Below are 25,847 nucleotides of genomic sequence, written 5' to 3' on the forward strand. Positions count from 1 at the left end.
GTGCTCTAGATAGTTCTATAAAAGAAATTAGTTAATAAGGCTTAAATTCAAGCCATTAAGAATACATATATAAGAGTTATTACTTGTGTTCAAACGCAAGATGGTATGACCAAGTATTTTTCTATTTCAGTTGGATTACAATAAGGATCATCTCTAAGCCCATATCTTTTTTGCATTAGTAATGGGTGTTCTTACTAAACATGTGCAAAAGAATGTACATTGGTGTATGATTTTTACTAATGATATTCTTCTTGTTGATAAGACTTGAGAGAGAGTTGAAGGAAAACTTGAATTATGGAAGTTAACCTTAAAGTCTAAAGATTTTTGTTTGAGTAAATCTAAAAATGAATACATGGAGTGTATTTTGGTAGAAAAAGATATAGTGTGGGATTGTGACATTAGATAATCAAGTCATTAAAAAGAGCATATGTTTTAAATATCTTGGGTCTATTGTTCAAAGCGATAGGTGAAATAGATGGGGATGTTATTAGTAGAATTCAAGTTCAATTATTGAAGCAGAGGAATGCATTGGGACTGTTGTGTGATAGAAAAGTACCCCATAAACTTGAGTAAAATTTTGATAAGATAGTGGTGAGACCTACAATATGGAGCAAAATGTTGGTCAAAAGAGAAGCATAAAATTAAGTTAAGTGATGCAAAGATGAGGATACTCAAGTGTATGAGTGGTTTTGTACTTAAAAGACAACGTGAAATGAGTACATATGTGAAAGGATTGGAATAGCTCCAATGGCAAATAAGATTAGATAGAGTTAATGATGAGGGCATCCAACCTTGGAGAGTATACTAGAGACGAGAGCGTTGATCTACGGCCATGATTGCACCGCTTTACTTTTGATTATAATTGTATTAGATTTATCATTGGTGTATTAGTTTATTATGTTTATGAGTTTTATTGTACCTTTCCTTTTATACCCTCACTTGTAGGGCTGCAAGCGAACCAAACGTTCGACAAGCTACTCGTTGTTCGGTTCGATTAAAGCTCATTTGCGATCGTTTAATTAACAAAACAAACAAACTTGAACAATATTTTAAATACTCGATTCTTAAATAAACAAACCTGAACACTAATGCGTTCAGCTCATTTATGTTCGCGAACAACATCATTTGAAGTTCGTGAACAAGCTCGACATTAAGCTCGATAAAAGCTCGATTCGTGTTCGATTTACTTAGTTCGTTAAAACTCCCTCGCCGAAAAAGAAAAAAGCGAGTGGAGGCCGGGGCCGAATTTTCGGAGCCCACACATGTGTATGCCCTAGGGGCAAGTTGGTTTTTTGTATTTTCTTTATTGTATTGGTTATTTAAAGTCTCCTCCTCCTTCTTTGAGAGGATGATGGTTACTAAAAAATAGAAATTCTGCACTTATGTCTTTGGAAAGGTTTGAGAGCTCTACTGAGAGAAGTCCCTAGGTGAGGGAAACGGATCAGCCACCAGTTGTAGGAAACGTCCGGGCCCGTGGTCTATCTCTTCTTCTTCCTCCCTACCGCCAGTCACCCCTCTTTCTTCCCAAGACCGTCGGCCAAGCCCCCTAACTGCTGACCAAAACCTAAAGGTACCTAACTCCTTCCCCACCGGCCAACCCTTCTTCCTCCACCTGTCGGGCATAAGCCCCACCACCACCGGCCTAGACGCTGGCCCCTAGTCCCTTTCCCTCTTTCCTAAATTTGTTTGATATTAATTTGGAAAGTTTTTGAATTCAAATTCAAATAAATTTGAAATTCAAATCCTTTCTTAAATTAATTAACATATTTTAGGAACCCCCCCCCTCAATCTTGGATTGATTAAAATCTGAGATTAATTAGCATTAATTGCCCCTCCACATTCAATGAATGTGGACACCTCTCTCTCCTCTGTCTTCGTCGACATCATCTCTCCTATTTTAATTAATTCTTTCCATAATTGGAACTCCAATTAAGGAATTAATTAACCCCTTTCCCTCCCTTCAACAATTAATTTATGAATTTGAAACTCAAATTTCCCTCCCCTTTCTCACTAAAATCTAAACCAAAAGTCCTCTAGACCTCCCAAACAAAATCTGAATTACTTTCCCTCCCCCTTACACTATTACTAGAGGTTCTTGACATCGGAAAGCTGCTGCCTTGCGTTCCAAAAGCAGCCCACTTGTTGTTCCGCTACAGGAAGGTTCCTGGTTGCTGTCCTCAAGATTCCTAACTGCTGTCCACAGGTTCCAGCAAGTTTCTATTGATGTCCTGCCGTCCGGAAGGTTCCTGTTCGCTGCCCGGAAGGCTCCATATAGCTGTCCTCATGCAGAATTTCCTCGAAATCAGCTGCCAAGACTCCGAATCTTCCTTCTCGCACTTCAAATCAAGCCTAATAACTTGACAAAGGTAAACTATTCCTCCAAATCTTATTTCTTCCTAATTGCTCTCAATTGTGGCTTTAATTGATTCATAAAGATCTTGTTAACTCCCTTCACTAAGCCTAGTAATTTAGGGAGTGAATGAGTGGATCCACGTAGTGATTAATCTCATTGTTAATTTAGGGATTTCTCATTGAAAATCCTTCATGTATGTTATGGCTGAATAATTGATTATTTTGTGATCTTAACTTCTAGTTGTATGATTTAGCCTAAGCTAGTTTCACCCTTCTCTCATTTTCATTCATCATTTAAAATCACTACAAGTTTAATATTTACTATTGCTCTGTGCTCTCAAATAAAAGCGTGCAACTTCTTATTTAACATTGCCTAAGCATTTAAGTCCTACATCAGTTGTCTTAGATGGTGTGGCCACATAAAGCGTTAGCCTTCTGGTGTCTTGTTTAGGAGTATATGTATTAGATCTGGCCTATGCTAAGAAAGTTAGAGAAAGACCTAAAATGACCTGGTTAGACAGTATTAAAAATTGACATTTTTTATTATATTTAAATGATAATTTGACTCTTAATAAGACACATGGTGAAAAATGATTCGTGTAGCCGACCTCACATGATGAGATAAAGGCTTGATATTATTGTTGTACGTAAGATGCTTACTTGAAAGGGGTAACATACAAGTCAAAATAAAAAGAGGTAGAAAATCCCATTAAAATGCTCGTAAAAATGATGCCTACAAAAAAAAATTTTTGAAGCTTTGCAAAACCTTAGTTATCCTCTGCAAATAATGATATAGAGGTGCAACACAGAGAGGTATTTGAACATTAATCGCTAAAAAGATAAATTAAAAAAATTTATCACTACATGGGAAACTGTTGAAAGTATTCTGAAATAGTGTGTGTTCTTTTTTGCCTTTCAATGGCGTGGACAGTAAGAGTAATATGGATATCATCGTTGTCAAGAACAACTCATTGCAGCAAGCTGCTACTTTCTGTTTCCACCATCTAAATATTTGACAAAGTGATACTTTTGACATCTTCGTATTTTGAATGAAGTATATCTCTCATTATACCCCTTTTAAAGCTCAGTGGAATATTTCTATTTCTTTACAGTTATAGATGCTGATGAACCTCACCAAACAACTTAAAACTCCTGTGTGTGTGTATATATATATTTAAGCAATTATTTTGATTACTTGTTTTTTGTGATTACTCAACATTCTCATTATCATCCTCATAAATGTCATGATTATGACTAAATATTTTCTCTAGTCTTTTTCATTCATAGTCTCGAACATATATATATATATATATATATATATATATATATGAGTTAATATCCCGTGCATCTCTTCACAACTTCTACTAGACCTAGCATTTTTTGTTCTCCAAAGCCCAAAATTATTTCAAGTCACCAAATTTCTCAATCTCAAATTTCATAGTTATTATATTGCTCATGGACCTCGTTCTGATGCCAACATCTAGGAAAAAAACCAAACATTTAAAATAAAATATTGACAATGAGTAAATACAATGAACCACAAAGTTATGCCAAAGAGATCAATTAACACATGAGAACACTAAGAATTACATGGTTAGATAAATATTCTTCTACTTCCACAGCAGCAAAGAGTGATGAAGCTTCACTAGTTCAATGATTAATATATATAGTGTAAAAGACATCTATACAGTTTTCTCAATCTTATATTTTCTCCACTCAAAACAGTCAAATAAATGGTAAAGGAGAAAATAACATCAATAATATAAAAAAAAAAACATATAAAAAATATTATTTATATATATATATTATAAACCCTATCTCCTCTATAATCTCCTTTTAGTTTTGACTCAAGAGTCGGCTGCAGGCCATCATCAAGCTCTCAATCCCAAACTTGGGACATCAACTGGACACCATTGGACTTAACTTGATGAATATCATGCTCTCCACACTGACAGATCTAACCATCAAGCACACCCTCCAGCTATCTCATCGTTGGCTACCTCTGGACCCAAAACTTCAATCACCGTGTACCTTCCTAGGTCCCACTGACCTCCATGTCAGCTGTCAAGATCCCTCATTAGCAATATTGAGAGACTCCCACCAGACCACCAGAAAGCTTCCCACTAGTTTCTTCACAAGAGAAACTAAGTAAAAGAAAAAAATACGGAGAACCAAGAATCAACCATGCCATGCAAATTTTCATTTTCATTTTATAAGACCTAGATGCAGTAATTAAATGCATTAAGGAGATTTTTAAGGGTTTAATTAAGAAACAATCTGAATAGATTTGAGTCGGATATCATCTTCAAAAACTGTTGAGATTTAGCAATATATATAGTTAACAAACTTTGTCAGGGTTAAAAAAAATTAACTTAAAAAATAGAGGGAATAATCCAGAATTTGGACAAAATCAATCTCCCAAAAAAGGAACTCGGACTGCAACCAAAGCGCATCAAAGTTTGAAGGATGGAGTACTCGTGAAGGGAAAAAAAATGCTCATTCTTAAGAGTTTTCAGTCAGTGTATTAGAGAAAGATCCTGGATTGTCTACAGAATCTAATGCATTTCCAAACACTTGAGTAAAATATTATGAATCAAAACATAAATTCTTTGGACTAAGAAAAAGAAAAATAAGATAATAAGTTCAATGGTAAACAAATTAGAACGTAGTCATTACAATTAAGCAGAAAGGACCAACATGAATATATTCAAATTTTCCAAAAGATAAGCAAAGAAAATGCCACTGACATGAGTCCCGTCGTGACCAGCTAATGGAGAATCATTAACACTGAACGTCATGGAAATTGTTGGCGGATCTAACTCGACAGTTGGCAATGCAGTCATCACCTGATGATTAATTTCAGAATCAATATTTCAGTGAGGAAAAAAGCTAATTAACATTATTGAAGACTGTGAAATGTAGAAGGTGCGTAACTAACTTGGGTTTCATACAACTAGGGAAAAAGAAAATTAAACAAGTACGGAAGAAAAAAGACATAATATCAATTAACAAAGCAGTATATAGAATTATTTAAAATCTAACTAATCAGCCTAGAATGATAATATTCGAACACATTATAGGACTTCTCAAAATTGATCTAGCCCGCAAAACTTCAAACCAACTTCCAACAGCTAGTGATATAAGACCTTTAGCAGAGAATGAAAGGCAGGTCATGAATGTTAAAGATGAAAACTATGACATTGTACAGGAAACAGCTGTACCATTGGAACTGGGACCATTTACAGTTAATAAGCTATCTTTTCCAGATGTTAGCTAGAAAGACTAACTTCAGTTCTTTACTATGTCCTCATATGGCATGTTAAAAGGGAATACATTCATAAATCCTAAGATATGCATAAAGTAGCTATTAAAACTTCTTAGCCTACATTGGATTGTTGAGCATGACAATTTTAGAACAAAAGAACATGAATGAAGTATTAATCAACATGTGATTTAATAAATAGTCAACTTTATTCAAAACAAACAACCCCATGGATCGGGAGAGAGAGATAGAAAAAGATTTTAGTCCAATCAAATGCATGCACCAAGAGAGGAGGAATTCTTCTATCTGTTCATACAAGTCAGGTTGCAATGAAATGTCATTGCTTTTCAAAGTTTTATCATATCTATTTACCTACATAAACAAATAAATAAAGAAGGAGAATAAAAATGTTGTGGTCCACTCGAGTGCATCGAGGAAGGGTGGGAGAGAGTTTATATATCAAATTAGTAAAACATTGTAGGAATGCATCCATCTCATATAATATGTATGCACAATGTATTAGTTAAATAAAACATATAGCCGCATCAGTACAATATGTTTACCTCAACATTTGCCACTGTGTGGCCAATTGATGGACTTGCAAGACCGGCAATAGAAATTATATCACCAGCCCCGGCGCTGTCAATGGGAACAACATTTGTGCCCTTCTTTTTCATAAGTTTAGTAACCTGCACGTATGGCATACAATATAAATATTATTTATCACAACTTGTAAGTTGACAAGCTTATTGGGCATTATGCCATCCAATGTTCAAAACGGTGCGAGCATGAAGTGTGGTGCCTATTAGAAGATAGAATACCAAAGGCATAGGGCACATATTATGCTTAATACATTAGTTTAAGTTAATGGGCAAGGCCACAACTAATTCATGGGGAACTTAACTCTTGCTTCACGTTTGATGTATGACTACTCTCACTTTCATGTGTGACATACAGTTATTAACCCCCTGATAAAGTATAAGCTTTTAATGATATGCCTTTTTTGTATGCAGAGATGGATATGATGAAATATAAGTTTTTGATGATATGATATGAAACAAGAAGTGAGCTTCGAACTTAGAAGCATAAGCTTGCAATTCAACAAGCTTGAAGCTCATAAGCTTCAAAGAAATCTTGGAATTTTGAAACACAAAAATAAGGGACATTTGAAGCTAGTTCTTAAAGCTACGGTTACACCTAATAAATAACTTCCCTTTTTCGTGAGTGCATGAAATTGTCAATGCATGTACAACACTGACCTATTAAATTTTCATTAAAAGATAAAGCCGGAAGACTTCATCATAATGTGCTTCACAGTAAATGATAAGATCAAGTAAACAAACCTTGCCTTCATCAATTTTCTCAACTCCACTTGTACAACGGAGCCCATGTATCCTATCTCCAACATGTATCACTCCTGATGACACACGTCCAGTTAATATTCGGCCTAGATAAAAATCACGCTCCATCATCGAGACCTGCATGAATCACAAAAAAAAAAAGAAAAAGCAAAATCCATGACTTTACAAAAGAACAACAGGGCAACCCTGCAAGTATACAAAATCAAAACAAACTAGTTTCCAAGTAAGAAGGTTCATAGAAGTAATCAATAAATTATCTATCTATAAAAGTGTTCAGATACATATCAAAGATGTTTTAGAGACCATAGTAGAATATTACTAACATCTGTAAGATAAGTTTGGTGATGATGGTCCATGCGTTCTTTAATATTTACTAAATAAAATCTACAGAACAATAGCTTGAACAGGCCAGTAAGGATTGCACAGAATGAGTTGAACATTGAAATCAAAGTTAAACTGAAACAAACTTGGAACATAACTCAATCTTCAAATAGAAACTCAACTTTACAAACATCAATCAAAATCATCATATAAGTTGGCCAAAGTTGATATTTTCATCCCCACAAAAAATGAAAAATTAAGATAACCTAAACCTTTCACAACCTTACCAAAACTTTCTAAACAAAAATATTAGGCATCTAATCTCATATATCTGATTATATCAACACTAACCAGCATCTGGAAAGGAGCATCCAAATTTGCAGAGGGAGAAGGAACATGCTGTATAATGGCATTCAGCAAAGCTGACATATTTCTATTATCATCAGCCGGAGTTTTTGTATATGTCAAAGAAGCCCATCCCTCTTTGGCAGACGCATAAAGAACAGGAAAATCCAGCTGTTCCTCTGTGAAACAAAATTCAGAGTCATTTCGGAATTAACTTCAAACAGAAACATCTTCAATTACATGTCCATACCAAATAAAATAACAAATCATATTTGCACCTGTAGCACCAAGATTTGCAAATAGATCAAAGACCAAGCTCTCAACCTCATTGCAAGTCTCCTCGGAAACTGTTGAAAAATAAATTAAAGTAGAAAAGCAATTATCCAAAAGCTGCATCGAGATTATCATGCATTTAACAAATCAGCAGTTAAAATGCTACGATAATAGATACAGGATAGATAATGGTAATCACCAAACTAAACCAAGGTTGCATGAGTTTCTTATCCCAGAAATCACAATTAATTAAACCAGAGGACAAATAAATATAAATTCTCCATAACATGCTCACAGAAGTCATAGATTAGAGCAATCAAGGTGCTCTTAACTTTTTTTTTTCTAGCTATTCTTCACATTTAATCTAAATAAAGAAAAAAACCATTCCTCATTGAGAAACAAGAGAAATAACGCATGCTTTTAGTTAATGTATCAGAAGAAATACTAAAGTCAATAGATTTCCATTGCATTCACATCATCATCATTGGTACAACTCCAGCGATTTATCATTAACTACCTCCAGACTCCAGTTGAGTTCAAAATGAGCTATTAACTCTATTTGAACGATTTTTTTAAAATGTTCTATCCATGTTATCTTTAATCTATGCATAATTTTCCACTGCAAGTCTATTTAATTTGTTTTATTTGTCCATCGTCAGCCCTTCATTACATTCCCCCAATTTACTTTTGCCTATTTTTCACTATCTTATCTTCAATAAGTGCTATTTATAGCCTCTTTAGTATACACTTTCTAGTTTTACCATACACATTAAACTTAATACTCCTATTACTATCACCATCAAATTCAATTTAACTATAAATATTTCTTTGTTACCCAAAATTGGAATCTGCATAACATGATATAATTGCAATTGTATTAAATTTACCTGTAATTGCAACATATTTCTAAGACCTTCCCCTATTTTTAAACAACCAACTTTACCTCTAAAAGTCATGTCCTCTTCTGCATTACCATATCTTTTGCATAAAGATTCGATTACATTAGTCTAAATATTAATTTCCTTTCAAATAACAACTTCTTAATGGTTTTATTTTTCTATGGCTATTGCATCAGCATATACATTACTTATGACACATTAAATCAGCTTTTAATGCTGCATTGCCATAATTCAAATATAAAATGAGGCAAAATCAAACTGAGTCTTTACAAATAAGATAGACTTGAATTTTCTAAATATGCTCGCAAGTCAAATTGCAAGTACGTTAAACCGTAAACATTTTCTATTTCAGGCGCCAATTTGGTACGCATTTTTTTTTCAGAAATAAAAGTTGCAACTTCCAAGAAGCCTGAGCATAAGCTTCATTAGCTATTTTAAGTTTTCCTAATTTATGGCTAATAAACATACTCGGACATATTGTTTCTGAAATAAATCTCTTAATCAGCAAAGCATTACACTAGAAATGGTGACAACCACATGACAGAAATTATCAGTGTTTACTTTATTGTGCTAGTGTGCTACTTAAGAAAAATATATCATTCCATGATCCTCTGGTTCATAAAAGAAGGACAGCTTAGTAATGTAACCATAATGCAACCTAAGATTGTGTGCATACAGTGTACCTGAGGGTCTGTCAACTTTGTTCAGAAGGAGAATAGGGCGTAGTCCGTACTTCAAAGCTTTTGCAAGAACAAATTTTGTTTGTGCAAGTGGGCCCTCCCCTGCATCAACAACTAACACAGCACCTTCAACCATCCCAACAACTCGTTCAACCTAAGAACAACACATTGCAGTTAGTTACTAACCTGATCAAAATATATTTTCTGGTTCCATAAATAATTTGAATTCAAATTGACCATGGAAAACATACTTCCCCACCAAAATCGGCATGGCCAGGAGTATCAACCATGTTGAGTTCAATGTCATTCCATGTAATTGAAGTAACCTACAACAAAAGCGAATCTTAGTGTGAGTAACTCAAAAGACTACTTTATCTTTTCCATGCTAGGTAATTCCATTAAATGGCCAAATCATAATAGTCCATGATATTTCAAGCAAGAAAGAAATAATTAGGAGTTTAGGTTAACTACTTGGTGCAATGAATAGCTAGATACTCATTTGTTTAAGGCTCATTTATATTCATTTACTTTGATAATCAAACAAGTTTGAAAAGATTTGAAAAGCTTGATATATTAATGAGCAACCTAAGCATTGACTTGTTCATTTACTTAAATTAATGAACATATGTGACTGTTAATTAACAACTAACTCATTTAAAGCTTCATAAAGTGCTACTTAACAAATTATTTCGTGGCTTATATAAAAATTAACTTCAAGTTATTGTATCAACTTTCCTCATAACATACAAACCCACACACATGCGCGCGCACGCACACACACAACCCTAAATATTTCTTATTCTCCAATTTGGTCCACCAGCTTATCAAATGAGTTCTAATAGCTTGAGGGATTAAATTGGATGATAAGAAATTTTTGAGGTCAAAATGAACACACTCTTAATATTTCGAGGAAAAATTGATATTATTTTTGGATAAATAACTATGAAACCTTTTACATTCAATAATAAGAGTTTATATTTAGATCATTAATATCTCACATAATTTAGTTAGGTTGAACTAAAGATTAAGTTCTATTAAAAATTAAGGGGTTGTTTGGTATCCTATCTTAGTAGAATTTAAGCTAAATTTAGAAGAGACCAAAAGAGTTTCACCATGATATTCATTTAAGTGATATCGGTATAATTTAGTTAACAGGATAATTTAGTTAGGTTCAAAATCAAAATGTGAGATTTACATACATGTCACATAATTTTTATTTATTTAAATATATAACACTTAAATCTTTAAATTTACCTATGTAATACCATAATAAAAACCACATCCAAATGAAAGTATGAAAGGGTATATCACTTTAGATAAGTTAATATTAGAGGTAATTTTTATGTGATTTAAATATTATGATTTTATATAAGTTAATATAAAGATTTAGGCATTAGATATATAAATATATATAAATTTTATGGTACGTATGCACGTCAGCATAAGAAAATCTAAGATCAAAACAAATGCGCCCTAAATAATTTAGGGATAAATTTGGTAATTTTCTCTTTTGATAAATAATGACTACAATATTTATGTTCAATAATGAAGTTTTGTGTTTAGATGATTAGCATCTCACGTAATATAGTTGGATTGGGTTAAAAATTGAATTCTACATAAACAATAAATAACGGGTTGTTTGGTATCCTGTGTTAGTGTGGGCTCCGAAAATTCGGCCCCGGTCTCCCCGCAGCGCTTTTTTGTTTATTATTCAGCGAGGGAGTTTTAACTGAATAAGTTCCGGGGTAAATTTTGGAAGGCAGATGGGTTTGTAGATAAGACACTACCCAGAGATTTCGCCCTCATTTTGTGAGGAATTTATGATCTGAGTTCAGAGACTTGAAATCCTATTATTTTGATAAACGTTGATTAAGCCTAGTTGCTAGCTAAATGCAATATTTGTTAAATTACATTATTCACGGTATTCAAGAGATTCAATGATTTTTTGCCCATACAAATGTTAAATCCTAAAAAAAAAAGTCAAACTAATTCTCCCGATTTAGCAAGTATTTAATAGTTGTCATGCCAAAAAGTTTTTAGGCTTTAATCCTCTGAAGATAAACTAAGGGCCTGTTTGGATGCCAGATTTAACCTAGATTTGGGGCGGATTTGAGCTAAATCCAACCAAATGCCAAAAAAAAGTAAATTTAAATCTCGTGGTAAATGTAAGCCTCATTTCACGGAAGATTCCCGTTTTCTAGGTAAATCATGGATTTACCAAATCCTAAGGGCATGTTTGATTGCACCAAAGATTTCATTTAAGTAGGATTTCGTAAATTCTCTAAATCCTGAAAACTATTTGGCAAGAAGTAAAATCTTGATCAATCTTTTGTGATTGTTTGACAATGCAATTCAGAATTTAAGGCGGTTAATACATATGATATTTTTATAGATCAATTAAAGTACAATAACGATGGTTATAATGCAAATACATCAAAATAATATTACAAATACAAAAACTAGATAGACAAGAATTGCCTATAAATTTAAATTGCTTTTTTCATATTCCAAATATTGCATGTTATCCAATTGAACGACTTTGATGACTTGTTGACTATAAGTGGGATAATATGTTAGAACTTCAGTTTTAAGAAATTAATGATATTAACATTAACAAGATAGTGAATTACACATTATTGCCACATATTTATTGTGATTGAATGTCTCAGGGCATCACCTTGCATTCTCTCTCCAACTCCTGCATACAAATTTGGGTCTTCATTATTGACATGAACTTCATCAAATCACTATCATGATGCATTTTAATTTATGCCATGTTGAAATATACATCATGCCCGTGGTACCAATAAAATTATGGAAGATTGTACATGCAAGCACAATATTGGCTTGAACCGTTAGATGAAATTTTTGTATTTGCATCAACACTTGGAATCTCTATTTAAAATTGCGCAATAAGAGGCGCAATTCTGTCCAAAAGCGCCTCGAGGCGCATGCAATTTGGACAATGATTGAGGCGTACGCCTCACCCTGTGTGAGGCGCGCCTCAATTGTGTAATTGCGCAATTATGGGTGAGGCGTACGCATTAAAGCGTATCGCCTCGAGGCAGTATGAGGCACCGCCTCAAAATATTTTCTTCGGTATATATGTAAATACGCCGCAACTGATTCGTGTCAGTGTATTCGCATATAGGATTAGGGCTTCCTGTAAGAATTGAAAGGCGAACTAGAGGAGAAGCCGTGAGGGAAAGAGACGAAGCTGTGAGGGAAGGAGACGAAGCCGTGAGTGTAGGAGACGAAGTCGGAAGGAGACGACGCAGGGAAAGAAACGAAGCCGAAGTTGCGAGTGCAGGAAACGTTCAGGCATCGGTTAGGTCGGAAGAGCAGGTACGCGGTGTTGTGGCCTTGACTTTGACGTGCAGTAACGAAAGCTTGAATAACTCCTGATTCGGCTTTCTTTCATTCGTCCGTTCAGTACATGCTTGTGATGGGATATGATTGCATTTTATATGTTTTTTGTATTTTGGGAGTTTTGTTAAACTAATATTTTGTGATTTTGTACTTTGGGACATGATTTTATTGCATCTACTTTCTTACTTTCCACTATTTTCATATATCATTTAGATGTTTTCATTGTAAGATACAATATTGCTATTATTTTCCTGCTAAATTCCTTAATTTTTCATTTACGCAATTTTGTGTCTGTGAGGCTTACGCCTCAGACCGCCTCGAGGCTTACGCCTCGCCTCACGGACGAAAACTGCCTCGAGGCTTAATTACGCAATTTTAAACCTTGCTTGGAATCTTTCTTTCTATATACCAAAATTTCTCTCCACCATATTACATAGCTGTGTATGACGATGGTTGTATAGCACCTGCACAGCAAAGCACCTACGAGAAATTTCACCAAAATATTCATTTAAGTGATATTGGTATCCTCTGAATAATGCTATTAGTTTATCCGTGTTTACGCAGCCAAAATCAACCAACTTATATTTATCAAATGGCACTCTAAAATTACCCTCCTCCACTACCCATTGTAAGACTCTCATATCAGTCGTTAATCCTTCCTAATTAGATCTAATATAGACGAATTGTCTATCAAATGAAACTGCGACCATGACATTCTGAGATGTGAGCCCTTTACTGTTGCGGTATCAATTCTACAGTTGTCTGATAACAAGTGCAAGAATGTGGGTCTCGTCGATGGCTCCTATTGCATTCTCAAATAATAGATAAAAAATGAACATTTAAATATATAAAGGATGACATTTTTCTTCTACACCTGACAAGCTAATGAACTTATTAGATAAGGAAACTATTGTACGGAGGATCAAATTAAACTACCAACTAAATGTTTCGAGAGAGTGCTAGAAGAACTCACACAACTATCTATGACTGTGAGCATGCGCAATGCCTCTTAGAAAAATGGCAAATTGTTTCTCAGCTAACATGTATCTTGTGTCCCGAAACAAATATTGACTAACTAATATATCTTTCAACTGATAAAATGCTTTAGATGGAAGTTTAAAACAGTCATATAAACATAAAGGATGCCCAAAAATAGATAATCTATATATTGTTGGTCAGTGTACGAGCTATCAATCATAGGTTTCCAAATACTTAGCTCATCATCTGATGAACTGCTACCACCGATGAGAACTAGAATAATTTGACTAATTGCATTATTCAACTCAACATGTTCGTCAATAAGTTAACAAAATTCATCATGAAGATAGTCAGACATTGTTACATTTGTATTAAAAAGATATAAATTAAAAACAACATGCCATAAGGATAGTGAGGCATTGCCAAATAAGAATAAAAAAAATAACTTCAACTTAATGAAAGATAACTTTAAGCAAATAAATTAAAAATAGAACACCATGAATGACTAAATACTGACAGCATAATAGTGCAAGAAAATCAAAATGACAAATAATAGATAATAACAACAGTTAGGACAGTTAGGGCAAATGAACTATGGCAACCAGACAAAATAAGAAAAGAACTTTAGATGACAACTAAGAATGTATTCAATCTAGCCACGATAGTAGACTATCCCAAATCATCAATGTTATTTTATAGTCATTACTTTTAATCAGAGCTTCGTGAACTTCAATAATAACTTCCATAAAAATTTTAGGAATGTTACCCAGCTTAGTGAGACTTTCTGGTATAGTAAACGAATACATCTTATCAATTATTTGTATTATTCTTTCAACTTTATCATTATGTTTGCTCAGTGCATAACTCGGTCTCTCTTTTTCTATCATTTTTTGTTATGCCTACTTCTCCTTACTGATGAGGACATCGGAGATCAACGGCTATGATCTTGAGTTATTTATTTATATGTTTTTTTACTAGTTTATTTTATTTTTTTTTCCTTTATACCCTTACGCGTGGTCATGTAGTGTTGTAGCCCGAAGGGCATCTTAGTCTTTTATTTCTTTTCTTTTCATGAGGCCTATTTATAGGCTAGTTGTTTTGTAATTTGTATTTTGGGACGATGAATGATTATTGATGAAAATTTCAGCTTTTATCTTCTTCAATGTGTGAGCTTTGAGAGGAGAAAGAGAGCCCTAGGTGAGGGCGAATGCAATACCCGTCAATCTTTGGAAGAGTCTGAGAATCGCGGTTCGTTTATTTCTTCTTCTTTTCACCTCTATCCCCTTCCCCATCTCCCTACACCCGCCGGCTCCACCTCCCCAAATTCCCCACTCGCCGGCCTCCTCCACCCAAAGCCCCTAGCCGCTGGCCACTTCAACCTTCCTATCCGTCGATCCCTTCACCCACCCCCTTCCCACACCCCGCCGCCTACCACCCATCTTCCAAGCCGCCGGAAATTCCCCAGCCTCTCCCCAACCGCCGGCACCCCAACTTCCCCACCCGCCGTCCCCTAGGCACCACCAAAACCACCGGCCCCTTTTCCCTATAGCTCCCAAAAATCTGAATTCAATTCCATCATAAAATCTTTTCTAATTTAGCCAACCAATTTAGGAGGAGATTTAAAATTCAAAATTCAAAGATTTGAATTTAAATCCTCTCTTAAATGATCCCCTCTAATTTAGGAGAGGTCCTCAATCAATATAAATCTAAAATTAATTTCATATTTATGTCCTCAATCACCTTAATTGCTTGGGCCCACATCCATAATACCCAACCCCTCTCTCTTCCTCTCTCCTTGGCCGGCCACCCATATCCCCATTTAATTAATTAGATCCCACAAATTAAGGATCTAATTAATTCAATCCCCTCCCCACTTTCCCTCCTAAACTCCACATATTTCAAATTCAAATTTCTAAATCAATTGCTCCATAATTACTCCCTAAATCTAAAATTAATTTCAGATTTCCCCCTATGCTCCTCCTCAAATAAATTCTTTCCAAACCTAAACCGAAATCAAAGGGAATTTACTCCAGGCTCCCTCAATTGTTAGCCACACAATTCTCCACCTTATCCCACTAACTCTCATGCGGCTAGAAGGAGGAAACTCCTAAAATTTGATGTTCTATTTGCTGCCCAGATTTTCTAGAAGCTGCTGGGTTGCTGTCCAGATGTCAGGGACAGCCCAGTCGTCTGTTCAGAAGCTTCCAGGAGCAAAATAGCCCACTGCCATGATGCCCAAAGCAAGCTAGCTCATTGTCTAGCCGTCCAGAATCTGTCCTAGTTGCTGTCCTGAGGAGATCTAGTGTTGTCTAGCTGGCCGGAAAAATCCCACAACTGCCTAAAGGTTCCCGAAATTAGAGAGCTGTTATCCAGTAATTTCAGCCAACGTCTAGCTTCATATCCCCTACTACTTTGGGTAAACTCTTCCCCGGACTCTTTTATCTTCGTAGTACTTCTCAATTGTGGTCTTAGTAGATTCATGACAATAACGTTAATGCTTCTCCGCTAAAGCCTAGTAATTAGAAGAGTTGAGTGAGGGATCTCTTTGTAGTAACTAATCTTATTGTTAGCATTGGGATTTATGGTTGAAAACCAATCATGTATGCAACGCTAGATTAACTTGATTGTTTTATGATCTTAACTTTTACGCGTGTGATTCAGCCTAAGCTTTTATTACCGCTCTTTGTGTTTTATTGCGTTGTTTAAATTCACCATTAAGACATAATTATTTGTTCTAGGAACATTTAGTGTGCAAAGTCCTTAAAGTAATTCATCTTCGCATGTTCGTTCTACATCACTTACACCTTCGCATGACCTTTTGCTTTGACTCATTAAAACAATTGTGGGTTCCTCCATCTCTTCTTCTTCTAAAATATGATTAGTTTTTGGATCCAAGGGCATGGTATTGCTGACGAAAGTGAGGCCATGCTCAGACATGAACTCATCTGCTAGAATTTCTTCTCTTGCCTTCTTTTTTTACTTAGATTTCCTTATGTGTCTTGATAATTTCACTACGGTTCCTATGGCAATATTTTCACTACAAATTTTCTCAAGAACGTCATGCTAGTGGAAAGGATTAAGGCGAAACAGCAATAGATAGAGATTTTCCTCCTATCCAGCAAAACGAAATTATTTTAGACCGCAAAATTAAAATAGAAACCTCTACAAGTAAAATATAGTTAGCTCTATAGTTACATGTATAATCTCATCAGTTGCAACAGGCAAGTGAAGAGGACTTACTAAATCCTACCTTAGTTAATCCTACATTCATATTGTTACCAAACAGCCCCTAAATAAATAAGCTTGAGCAGCAGTACTTGGGGTTTTAAAAGCCCTATAAAGAATCATTGCCAATACAAAACATGGACAGCCGATCATACCTTAGACGCAATAGTGATTCCCCGCTCGCGCTCTAAGCTAATAGAATCCATGGCACGCTCGTGGGGGATGTCGGCGCCACACTGACGGAGCAATCGGTCCATGAGAGTCGTCTTGCCATGATCTACGTGTGCTATGACCGCAACGTTCCTCAGACGACTAGGATCAAGGGAACTCCCGGCGGAGGCAGCGTCGGCGGTAAACACCGGTGAAACAGAAGCGGCGGAAAAGTGACGGAAAGGTGAAGGGGAGGCAAAGTGCCAGCGATGTAAGGGAAACACCACCGGTGAAGGGGTAGAATTGTAGGCGAAGGCGCGCCGCCCCGCAGACCGGAGGCCGCGGAGGAGGAGAGACGCCATTGTTTTACTGCTCTATGGCGGGCGTTTCCAAGAGATTCGACGAGCCGCCATGGTAATGCTTTTATGAGTTCCGAGTTCGGGTTCGAGGGTCTCGTGGTTTCCTGGCGGTAAAATGTCCCGCGGAATGAAGTAAGATGGTAGTAGTGTTACGGTTATTAAAAGGGAAATATGACTGTGCTCGATAATTGTGGAAATTAAAGGAGTATAATCATTATTTAATTTTATATAAATATTTGCTTGAAATTTTTTTAATAATTAAAATTTTTTACCTAATTATGAATGATTTTGAATTTGAAATATATAGAATAATTTTGTTGTAGTGTATAGACTCTACAATCAAATCATCAAATTGTAAGTGTAAAGAATACTTAAATAAGTTAAATATTTCAAAATTTTAAAATAATTTACCTTATGTGACCCTTAGAACCTTATTTGTAGTGGTTCTTCTCCATGTCCAAGGAGATTTGCGTGAAAAAAGTATTTATTTTTTGCCAAAAAAGCTCATATAGTTCAACCAATTTAGGAAAACTCTTATATAATGAATTCATCATTCGTTGCAAGATGTACATAGAGATGCAAGAGGGGTCATATATAGTTAGACAATATCATAACTATCACATGAAATGAGATCATATATACAATCCAATGAATTTTATTCTAGTTTATTCAAAAATATAGTATTAGCACAAGATTTTAAGAACATTTGCTCCTCTCCATCAGCATGAGTCCTACATCAAGTTATTTAAATGAATCATTCTAGTGGGCTTCTGGAAAATAGAGACTGATGATGTAACAATATTAGTCAAATTATTCATTTAGTACAATTATAAAAAATTTATAGGTCTTTGAGTAGCGTCAAATTCACTCTCTTATTAAGTAAGATAAAGAATCAATATGCTTTAAAAAAAGAAATTGAGGTTGGTAGAAAGATTGTTCAAATGTTAAAGCTATGCTTTCAATAAATTAAAAGAACTCTCGTAATACTATCTAACCAAATTGTTTGAGTATGTAAATCCAAGAAATACATTTTGTTTCCACTGCCCACTTCTATCTCCTTCTCTATGAAGTTTTTAATCAGTCCTAACATCCAAGACTTGAAGGAGGATAATTGATAATTACTAATCAAGCTGAGAGGATCAATGGCATATAAATGTATGAGCTTATGCCTTTTCCCCGATGAATATGTGAAATCCATATTCATATACTTCTTACTCTTTTGTAGTCTTATTTTTAACTTTATACATTGTGCATCGCTCCTTATAAATTTAAGAGATGGACCACCTTAAATTGCATTATATACTTTCTTATCTAAACATATAATGAGAAGGGGTTGATCCACTAAATCTTTCATCTCTTTATCTGTATAAACAATGGGAAGGCTTAATCCCCTAACCTCTTATTTATAGATACAATGACAAGTGTTTGATCCTTAAGTCTTCTAAATCCTCCTCTGACTCATGCTTCACATCCTTCTTTTGTTACTTATTATTTCCGGCGTTAAAAAAGACCAAGGTTGGGTCAGTAGCAAGCTCCTTCCCACTCTCCTCTTCCACATATTTTCTCTCATGATATTCTCTATGTAAAATAATTATAAACAAGAGTAGTTATATCATCTAATTTTAATTATAAGCTTTTAGGTTATTTTCCAACATTATTTGGCCACTTCATAACTCTATAATAATGTCATAAAGCGACTTCATCGTTTCTTGTGATGGAATAAACTAAAATTTAACTAATCGTGCTTCCATTACTCCCTTGGCATAGTCCTAAAAAAATATGGCGCCCACTTTCATCTTTACAATTCTTATTGGGATATACTGGATGGAAGTATGTACAATAGACTTATGGACGCTCTCCTCGTTAACTCTATGCACCAACTCAAGATGGATAAATGCAGATAAAAAATAAGATAATAAGTGTTTATAAGCAAAGTATATATTTTCATCATTGATCACAAGCAATGGTAACAAAAATGAGCATTTACAAATTATAAGCCCAATACTATAGTTATGTTGCACATCCAACTATAGTGTATTAGTTTGGGGCATTATTCATGTCATATCTCGATGTTGCTTATGTTGTATGAATAATTATTAGGTCCGGACACCTGACATAGCTCTACATCCGGACGCCAATAACATGTCGTCACGTGCTCTTACTCTTTACTGCGCGTCCCGACGACCCAGACCCAATATTGTTATGTATTGGTTGATTTGTGCATACTGGGGTATTACTAGGTATTGCTAAGTATTGCTCGGCATTGCTAGGTATTGGTTGACAATAACGAGAAATATCAATCCGTCAAGACCAATACCGAGCAATACCTAGCAATACCCCAGTTTTGTTAGGTATTGCTCGACATTGCTAGGTATTGCTCGGTATTGTTAGGTATTGATTTTGACAGAGCGATATTTCTTGTTATTGTCAAGCAATATCTAGCAATACCAAACAATACCTAGCAATACCGAGCAATACCTAGTAATACCCGAACATAGCAATACCAGGTTTCGGTCTTGGTCGGGTCGTCGGCCGCGCGGTAAAGAGTAAGAGCACGCGGCAACATGTTATTGGTGTCCGGATATAGAGCTATGTCAGGTGTCCGGAACTAATAATTATTCCTGTTGTATAGGGTCAAGGAAGACAAGCTCAAACCTATAGTCGTTGGTTCCATTGCTTGAAAATGAAACCAACAAAGGGGACAAAGGAGTTGTTATGTCGCTTGGTGTCACATTCAGTTCCATTGTTTGAAGACGAAGGAAACAAGAGCGTATCGGTCCCATCATTTGGTGTTGAAAGAAGAAGAAACGTTTTCATTTATTTAACTTCGAGTGAGAATGAGATGAAGGACCAGAAAGATAGAGCGGGAGATCAAAGCAAGTGGTGGTCGAGTGGGTTGACTAAGAAAATGAAGTCAAGTGTGTGTTTAGTGCACAAGTGGTGTAGGTGATCGAGATTTGCGAGTATAAGAAAGCAATAGAGAAAGAAGGAGATTGTGTGATGCCCCAAGATCATACAAAATATTTAAATTCCTAAACCCATATTTCTCAACCATAATATAATACACCATAGCCATATAATAATACAAAATAGTTTAAATAACGAGGCATCATTCCATTTTTTTCATAAAGAATAATATTCAAATAATCCAATGTAATTTCACTCCATGCATCAAAACATAAAAATTGGATTACAAAAATACCTTGACTGAAAATCCCTAGTCCCTACTGATCAGCTTCCCATAACCTCACTATATCAGGCCCTTTCCTTGAAATGTTAAACATCAATAGAATGATAATTTCAACTCAATAGCTATTCCTAAGTCTTATTACAAAATTAAATACTCATATCTTGAAATTTATAAATAAAAGTTTTAAATGTCAAGTTTAAGAAAACATAAAATAACTATCACTTTTATAGAGACGTGTTATAGTTTACTTATCTCAGATGTATATCTTTCTTGCTTTTTCACAAGAATGTCAGAAGGTACTGGTTATCAGAACAAACCAAAATATGTACTTCCATTTCATACTTTTCATAGAAGCATCAGAGTATACTTGTATAGAAATAATGGAGTATACTTATTTTCAAAACATCATTTCTTTAATTAAACTTATTATATTTATCATAATATCTTTTATTTTCAATTTATTTTATTTAATGGAATATACAATCATATGTATATCATGATGCCTACTTATAACCCCACTTCCACTTATACATCCCACAATCTACCTTCATTAAGTGAATTAATGAATGAGACCATCTTGATTCTTCTTTATAACTTTACTTTCACTTATGTCTATCTTGAACCCCCCATACCTCTGTAAAGTACATTAGGCCAGAAATAACCTCTCACATTCACTAGGACAAATGAAACTACAATCGGAAGCAAAATATAATAGAAAGTAGGGCCCACAAAACAGAGTTTATAGTGCACATCATCAGTATCCCACATCAGAACATCTGCCATATGATCATAAATGCATATGCAAAATTTTACAAAATTAACATGCATAAAAAAACGCTGAGCATGATCATGAACATATGTATGTCACAATACAAAGATTGATGCATATGTATCGCATTCACATTTTCTAAATTTCATCATTTAAAAAATCATTTGTAAAAACTTTAAGACGTTATTTTAAGACTTTCAAGAAATTATACCTGACCTCATAAATGCATGTTTTGATAGCAAATACTAAAAAAATAACATACATGAAACAAAAAAAATAAAAACTTTATTTCTTATAATCAAAATATTCATAATAGAGCATTCTACAACATACAAAAAATTATAGAGACGAATGTCAATTATACTCATTAAAAAGTATTTTTACTCTTTATCTTTTCATAGAAATATCATAATTGAAATTAGAAATAAGATATTAGGAGTCTACCTCATGTACGACAATTCCCTTAATTGTCTCGATCGACAAACATTACACCACAACCTCCAAATTTCTCTCTCCTTCCGTTTATCCCCTTCTCCTTCTATAACAAGTTGAGGGTGTCATAAACCAACCCAATAAGACCCACCGATGGGACATGTCTTATTATGTTGGCTTGCAGCGAGCGAATCCCAAGATCTAATTTTGATTATTATTATTTTTAGATTTCACTTTCCAATTTAAACTTCTAAAATAACAACATAATACAAAACTGTTAAAAATATCCAAAGTGTTGAATTAAACTCATTCATCAAATCTTTTTCATTTTATCATCAAAATGTATATACAGTAATAAGATTATGAACATCTATTCAATAGATTTCTTCCCTTTCATAGACCTTGAAAAATAGAATGCAAAATTGTAGTGAGCTAAAATAACCATCATGTCATAAATAACTATCTAAAATTTCAAACATTTCTTTTATTAAATATTTTTACAAAACTATCAAATATAATATAATGATTCATTGTGTGGGGCAAAGTAAGAAAAGCATTATAGTTATTCAAATATTTAAATTATAATACTGATAAGCCATGCTATGCTTCAGTTGTAGAGAGAAGACTAATGGGGTAAAATAGGTTCTTAAAGTTATTTTTTTTTTTTTTTTTTTTTTTTTTCTTAAAGTTATTTATTAATTTAATTGTTTTAATGGCTTAAAGGGTCTTAAAGTTGATTGTTTTAGTGGCTTAATAGAGCAACAAGTTTGCCAATGAGGAAACATGCTCTAATTTTTTATAATTCTTCATTTTAAAGTTATTTATTAATCCAGAAAAGTCACAAATATCTTTTTTCTCAACATATGAAAAGCATCAATGGTTCGTTTTTCCCTTTGCTCCTCTCTCACGACTCAAGACCTCGAGTACGGCTTTTATTTTCCTATTCGCTCCTCTCTCGCCCGTGGTAAATATTTACGTCTTCTAAGCTATAAGGGTTATGTTATTTGTATTCTTAATTTTGATCTTACATCTCCTCTTGGCTTTAGCAATGAGACGACAAACATAACTATTTTAATGTATTCTAACCTTCTAGATGAGACGACAAACATAACTAGTTTAATTTATGCCCCCTCCCCCTGCAAAATAAAATTTCTAGCTCCGCCACTGCTGGCAGCTTATGACTCCCAATAGGAATAATTTTAGATATTTTCATATTCAAAATTTTGATCTCAAATAGAGTTTTAAGGAATTTTAGCCCCATTATATTTCCCAATAGATTTTTTTCATATCAAAACTCACTTTATTCAATTAATATAACACATTTTTGCTTTTTAGTGTAATCATTAAAGTATAAAAAAACTTAGTGCAAATTTTTTCAACTTACTATAATGGTAAGGCAACATAACACACTACCGAGCAGAAATTCATATTTTTTAAAACATCACCAAATTATAAGAGATTGTGTATAACAATGTTTTTAAGACTTTATTTGTATTACAACACTATTTTTTAAAGATTGAATTATTTTCTATTCAATTTAAAAACACACATTTCAAAATACGTAGCATAAACTTTTCAAAATATTTAGAATCTCAATTTCTATAGCATATAAAAAGTTATATGGTGAAAGTTTTACCAGTGCAAAGTTATCCTCATTTTTCGATAACAAAAATATAAATTTAATCAAAAAATTGAAAACACTTCGTATTTTCGAAAACTGAGATATGCATAGTGTGATCTACCTCGCTCCAAACAACTTTCAGAACTGGATCGACGACTAATAGCTACCCAAAGTAGCTCAAATCCTTCTCTCTCTCTCTCTCTCTCTCTCTCTCTCTCTCTCTCTCTCTCTTAATTGGCTGTCAAACAAATTGAGTCGTTTGAATAGTTTAAAATGATATTTTTAAGTGTAGAAAATTGCCTAATGCCTAGGTGCCACTATTTAAGCGCCACAACGCTAGTTCAAATTCTAAAAATATGATAGCACATCATCAAAGCATCAGAACACCCAACACCTAGGGGCTTCACGGGGGAATTCCAAATTTCACCTATATGTATTCAAACCCTTGTAACTCACTTCACAACACATGAAGATATTTTTCATACACATAAAATACTTCTCAATGCATACTAAACAAATGCAAAAGAGTTCGAACTACATAAATCAAGCATTTATCTCTTTCAAATCAAGTCAAAACAGTTGAATTGAACATTGAATTTGGAGGTGTCATTGAGGGAACGAGGAAGGAGTGCAATTGATTTGGATATTTATTATACAAAAAAATCTTTTAGTGCTCAATGTCGCAAAGCCCAATTTTGGAGCACCACAGTGCTCGGGCATATATTCTAGATTCCCCCAGACTCCTATAAACCGAAAGCTCATCGCACAGCGCTTCCTCCAATCTCAACACAATACAGAAAGGGAAGTGCCGCAACTCTCCCTAGAGCAGTTGACCCATTATTTTATAGTCTTCTATGCGTCATTTCTGAACTTATTTGGACTTAAATTAAACTTTATATAGTTTAGCCCCTCATATTGAAAGTCTTTATATAGAAGTTGCTTCGTCCTCGCTATAAATCTTCAAAGAGAAGCTATCCTAAAGTCATTCCAAATCTTAAAAATAAAAAAAGAAAAAACACTTCAAATCTTCAAAAATAAGCTACCATCCCACCTCTGTGGCCACTTTACCTCGGAGTAGGCCGACTATTTCATTATACATAAAATTACATGTAAAAGCCTCTAGATGCAAATTTGAGTAATTTTGGAGAGCTCAAAAAAAATTTTTTTTTTTCAAAAATGTCTGCCCCAAATAAAGTGCCAACTCAATGGAAGGCTAAGATAAAGATTGAGAATAATTTAATTAGCTCACAACCCTAATAAGAGATCCACATTAATGACCGAGAGGTGGTTACACCATATCTGAAGCTCTTGCCAATGGCAAATTATTAGGTCCAGTCACTGGACCTATTTCTAGGTCCGGACATCCAATAAAAGTTTGCCATGTGGACTGCGCTTTGAGTCAAAAAAAGTGCAGTAAAAAATGTAGGTAAAGTGCATGTAAAGCGGAGATAAAGCGCAGTCAAAACGCATAGTCAAAGCGCAGTCCACGTGGCAAATTTTTATTGGATGTCCGGACCTATAAATAGGTCCGGTGACCGGACCTAATAATTTGCCCTTACCTATAGCACTCAATGCCTACGTTGACAACTAGTTTGGTGTCTATGATTATCGCTAAGGCTAATGCCCATCATTGCTAACAAGAACAAAGCCTGTCATCGACCCCAATGACAATAAGATATATACCTATCATCACAATCAAGATTGATGACTATCTTCTTGATCGTTGATCTGTCTTCTAACAAGGAGAACGATCGAGCAAATCACCAATGATCCCTTGTTGATATTTCCAAAGCCTCAAAATTTGTACTTCCTACCATAAAAGTCTTCTTTCAAAATTTGTGTCCACTATATATATTTGGAACGGGGTATGTACCTGTTTTCATCCCTGTAGAGGAGGCGCTTGGCAGAGTAACTAATCCATCAGTGGGCCTAGCGGCGACCAGCCCTACAGGTGCCATACCACACACTTATTTTCTTCAAATTTATGGAGTTGCGCTGCTTGAGGAGGAATCGAACGTAGGTTGGGGGGTCCCAACCACGCTTGCCCACCAACCCAACTAAGCCTAGCGAAGTCACTATATCGTATTAATATACATCATTTATAACTTATAAAGCTACAACTCACACTGGCAAAAATCATTTCAACTATATTAGATCATGTGATTTTCGACTTCCTAGATTTTCTCTGTAAATTATCTCATCTCTTATGAGCCACACCAAATTTGTGCAAAACTTTTAAACAATACTAGATCATTAACTAA

At 34.6% G+C, this 25,847-nt stretch overlaps 1 protein-coding gene across 1 annotated transcript in view; it reads right to left on the reverse strand.

The window, feature by feature from the left end:
• Window positions 1-17,669, reverse strand: part of LOC110091937 (GTP-binding protein TypA/BipA homolog) — a 41,754-nt gene extending 24,085 nt beyond the window's left edge. The window contains exons 1-8 of the mRNA XM_020816248.2: window positions 17,221-17,669; window positions 9,745-9,819; window positions 9,497-9,647; window positions 7,920-7,988; window positions 7,648-7,820; window positions 6,958-7,092; window positions 6,178-6,303; window positions 5,100-5,198 (exon numbers count right to left, since the gene is read on the reverse strand). Of these exons, the coding sequence (XP_020671907.1) occupies window positions 5,100-5,198; window positions 6,178-6,303; window positions 6,958-7,092; window positions 7,648-7,820; window positions 7,920-7,988; window positions 9,497-9,647; window positions 9,745-9,819; window positions 17,221-17,577 (1,185 nt within the window). The 5' untranslated portion in view covers window positions 17,578-17,669. The remainder of the gene's footprint in view (window positions 1-5,099; window positions 5,199-6,177; window positions 6,304-6,957; window positions 7,093-7,647; window positions 7,821-7,919; window positions 7,989-9,496; window positions 9,648-9,744; window positions 9,820-17,220) is intronic.
• Between the last annotated feature and the right edge of the window lie 8,178 nt (window positions 17,670-25,847).

The sequence above is a fragment of the Dendrobium catenatum genome, unplaced genomic scaffold (assembly GCF_001605985.2).
Source record: "Dendrobium catenatum unplaced genomic scaffold, ASM160598v2 fragScaff_scaffold_8, whole genome shotgun sequence".
NCBI lineage: Eukaryota > Viridiplantae > Streptophyta > Magnoliopsida > Asparagales > Orchidaceae > Dendrobium > Dendrobium catenatum.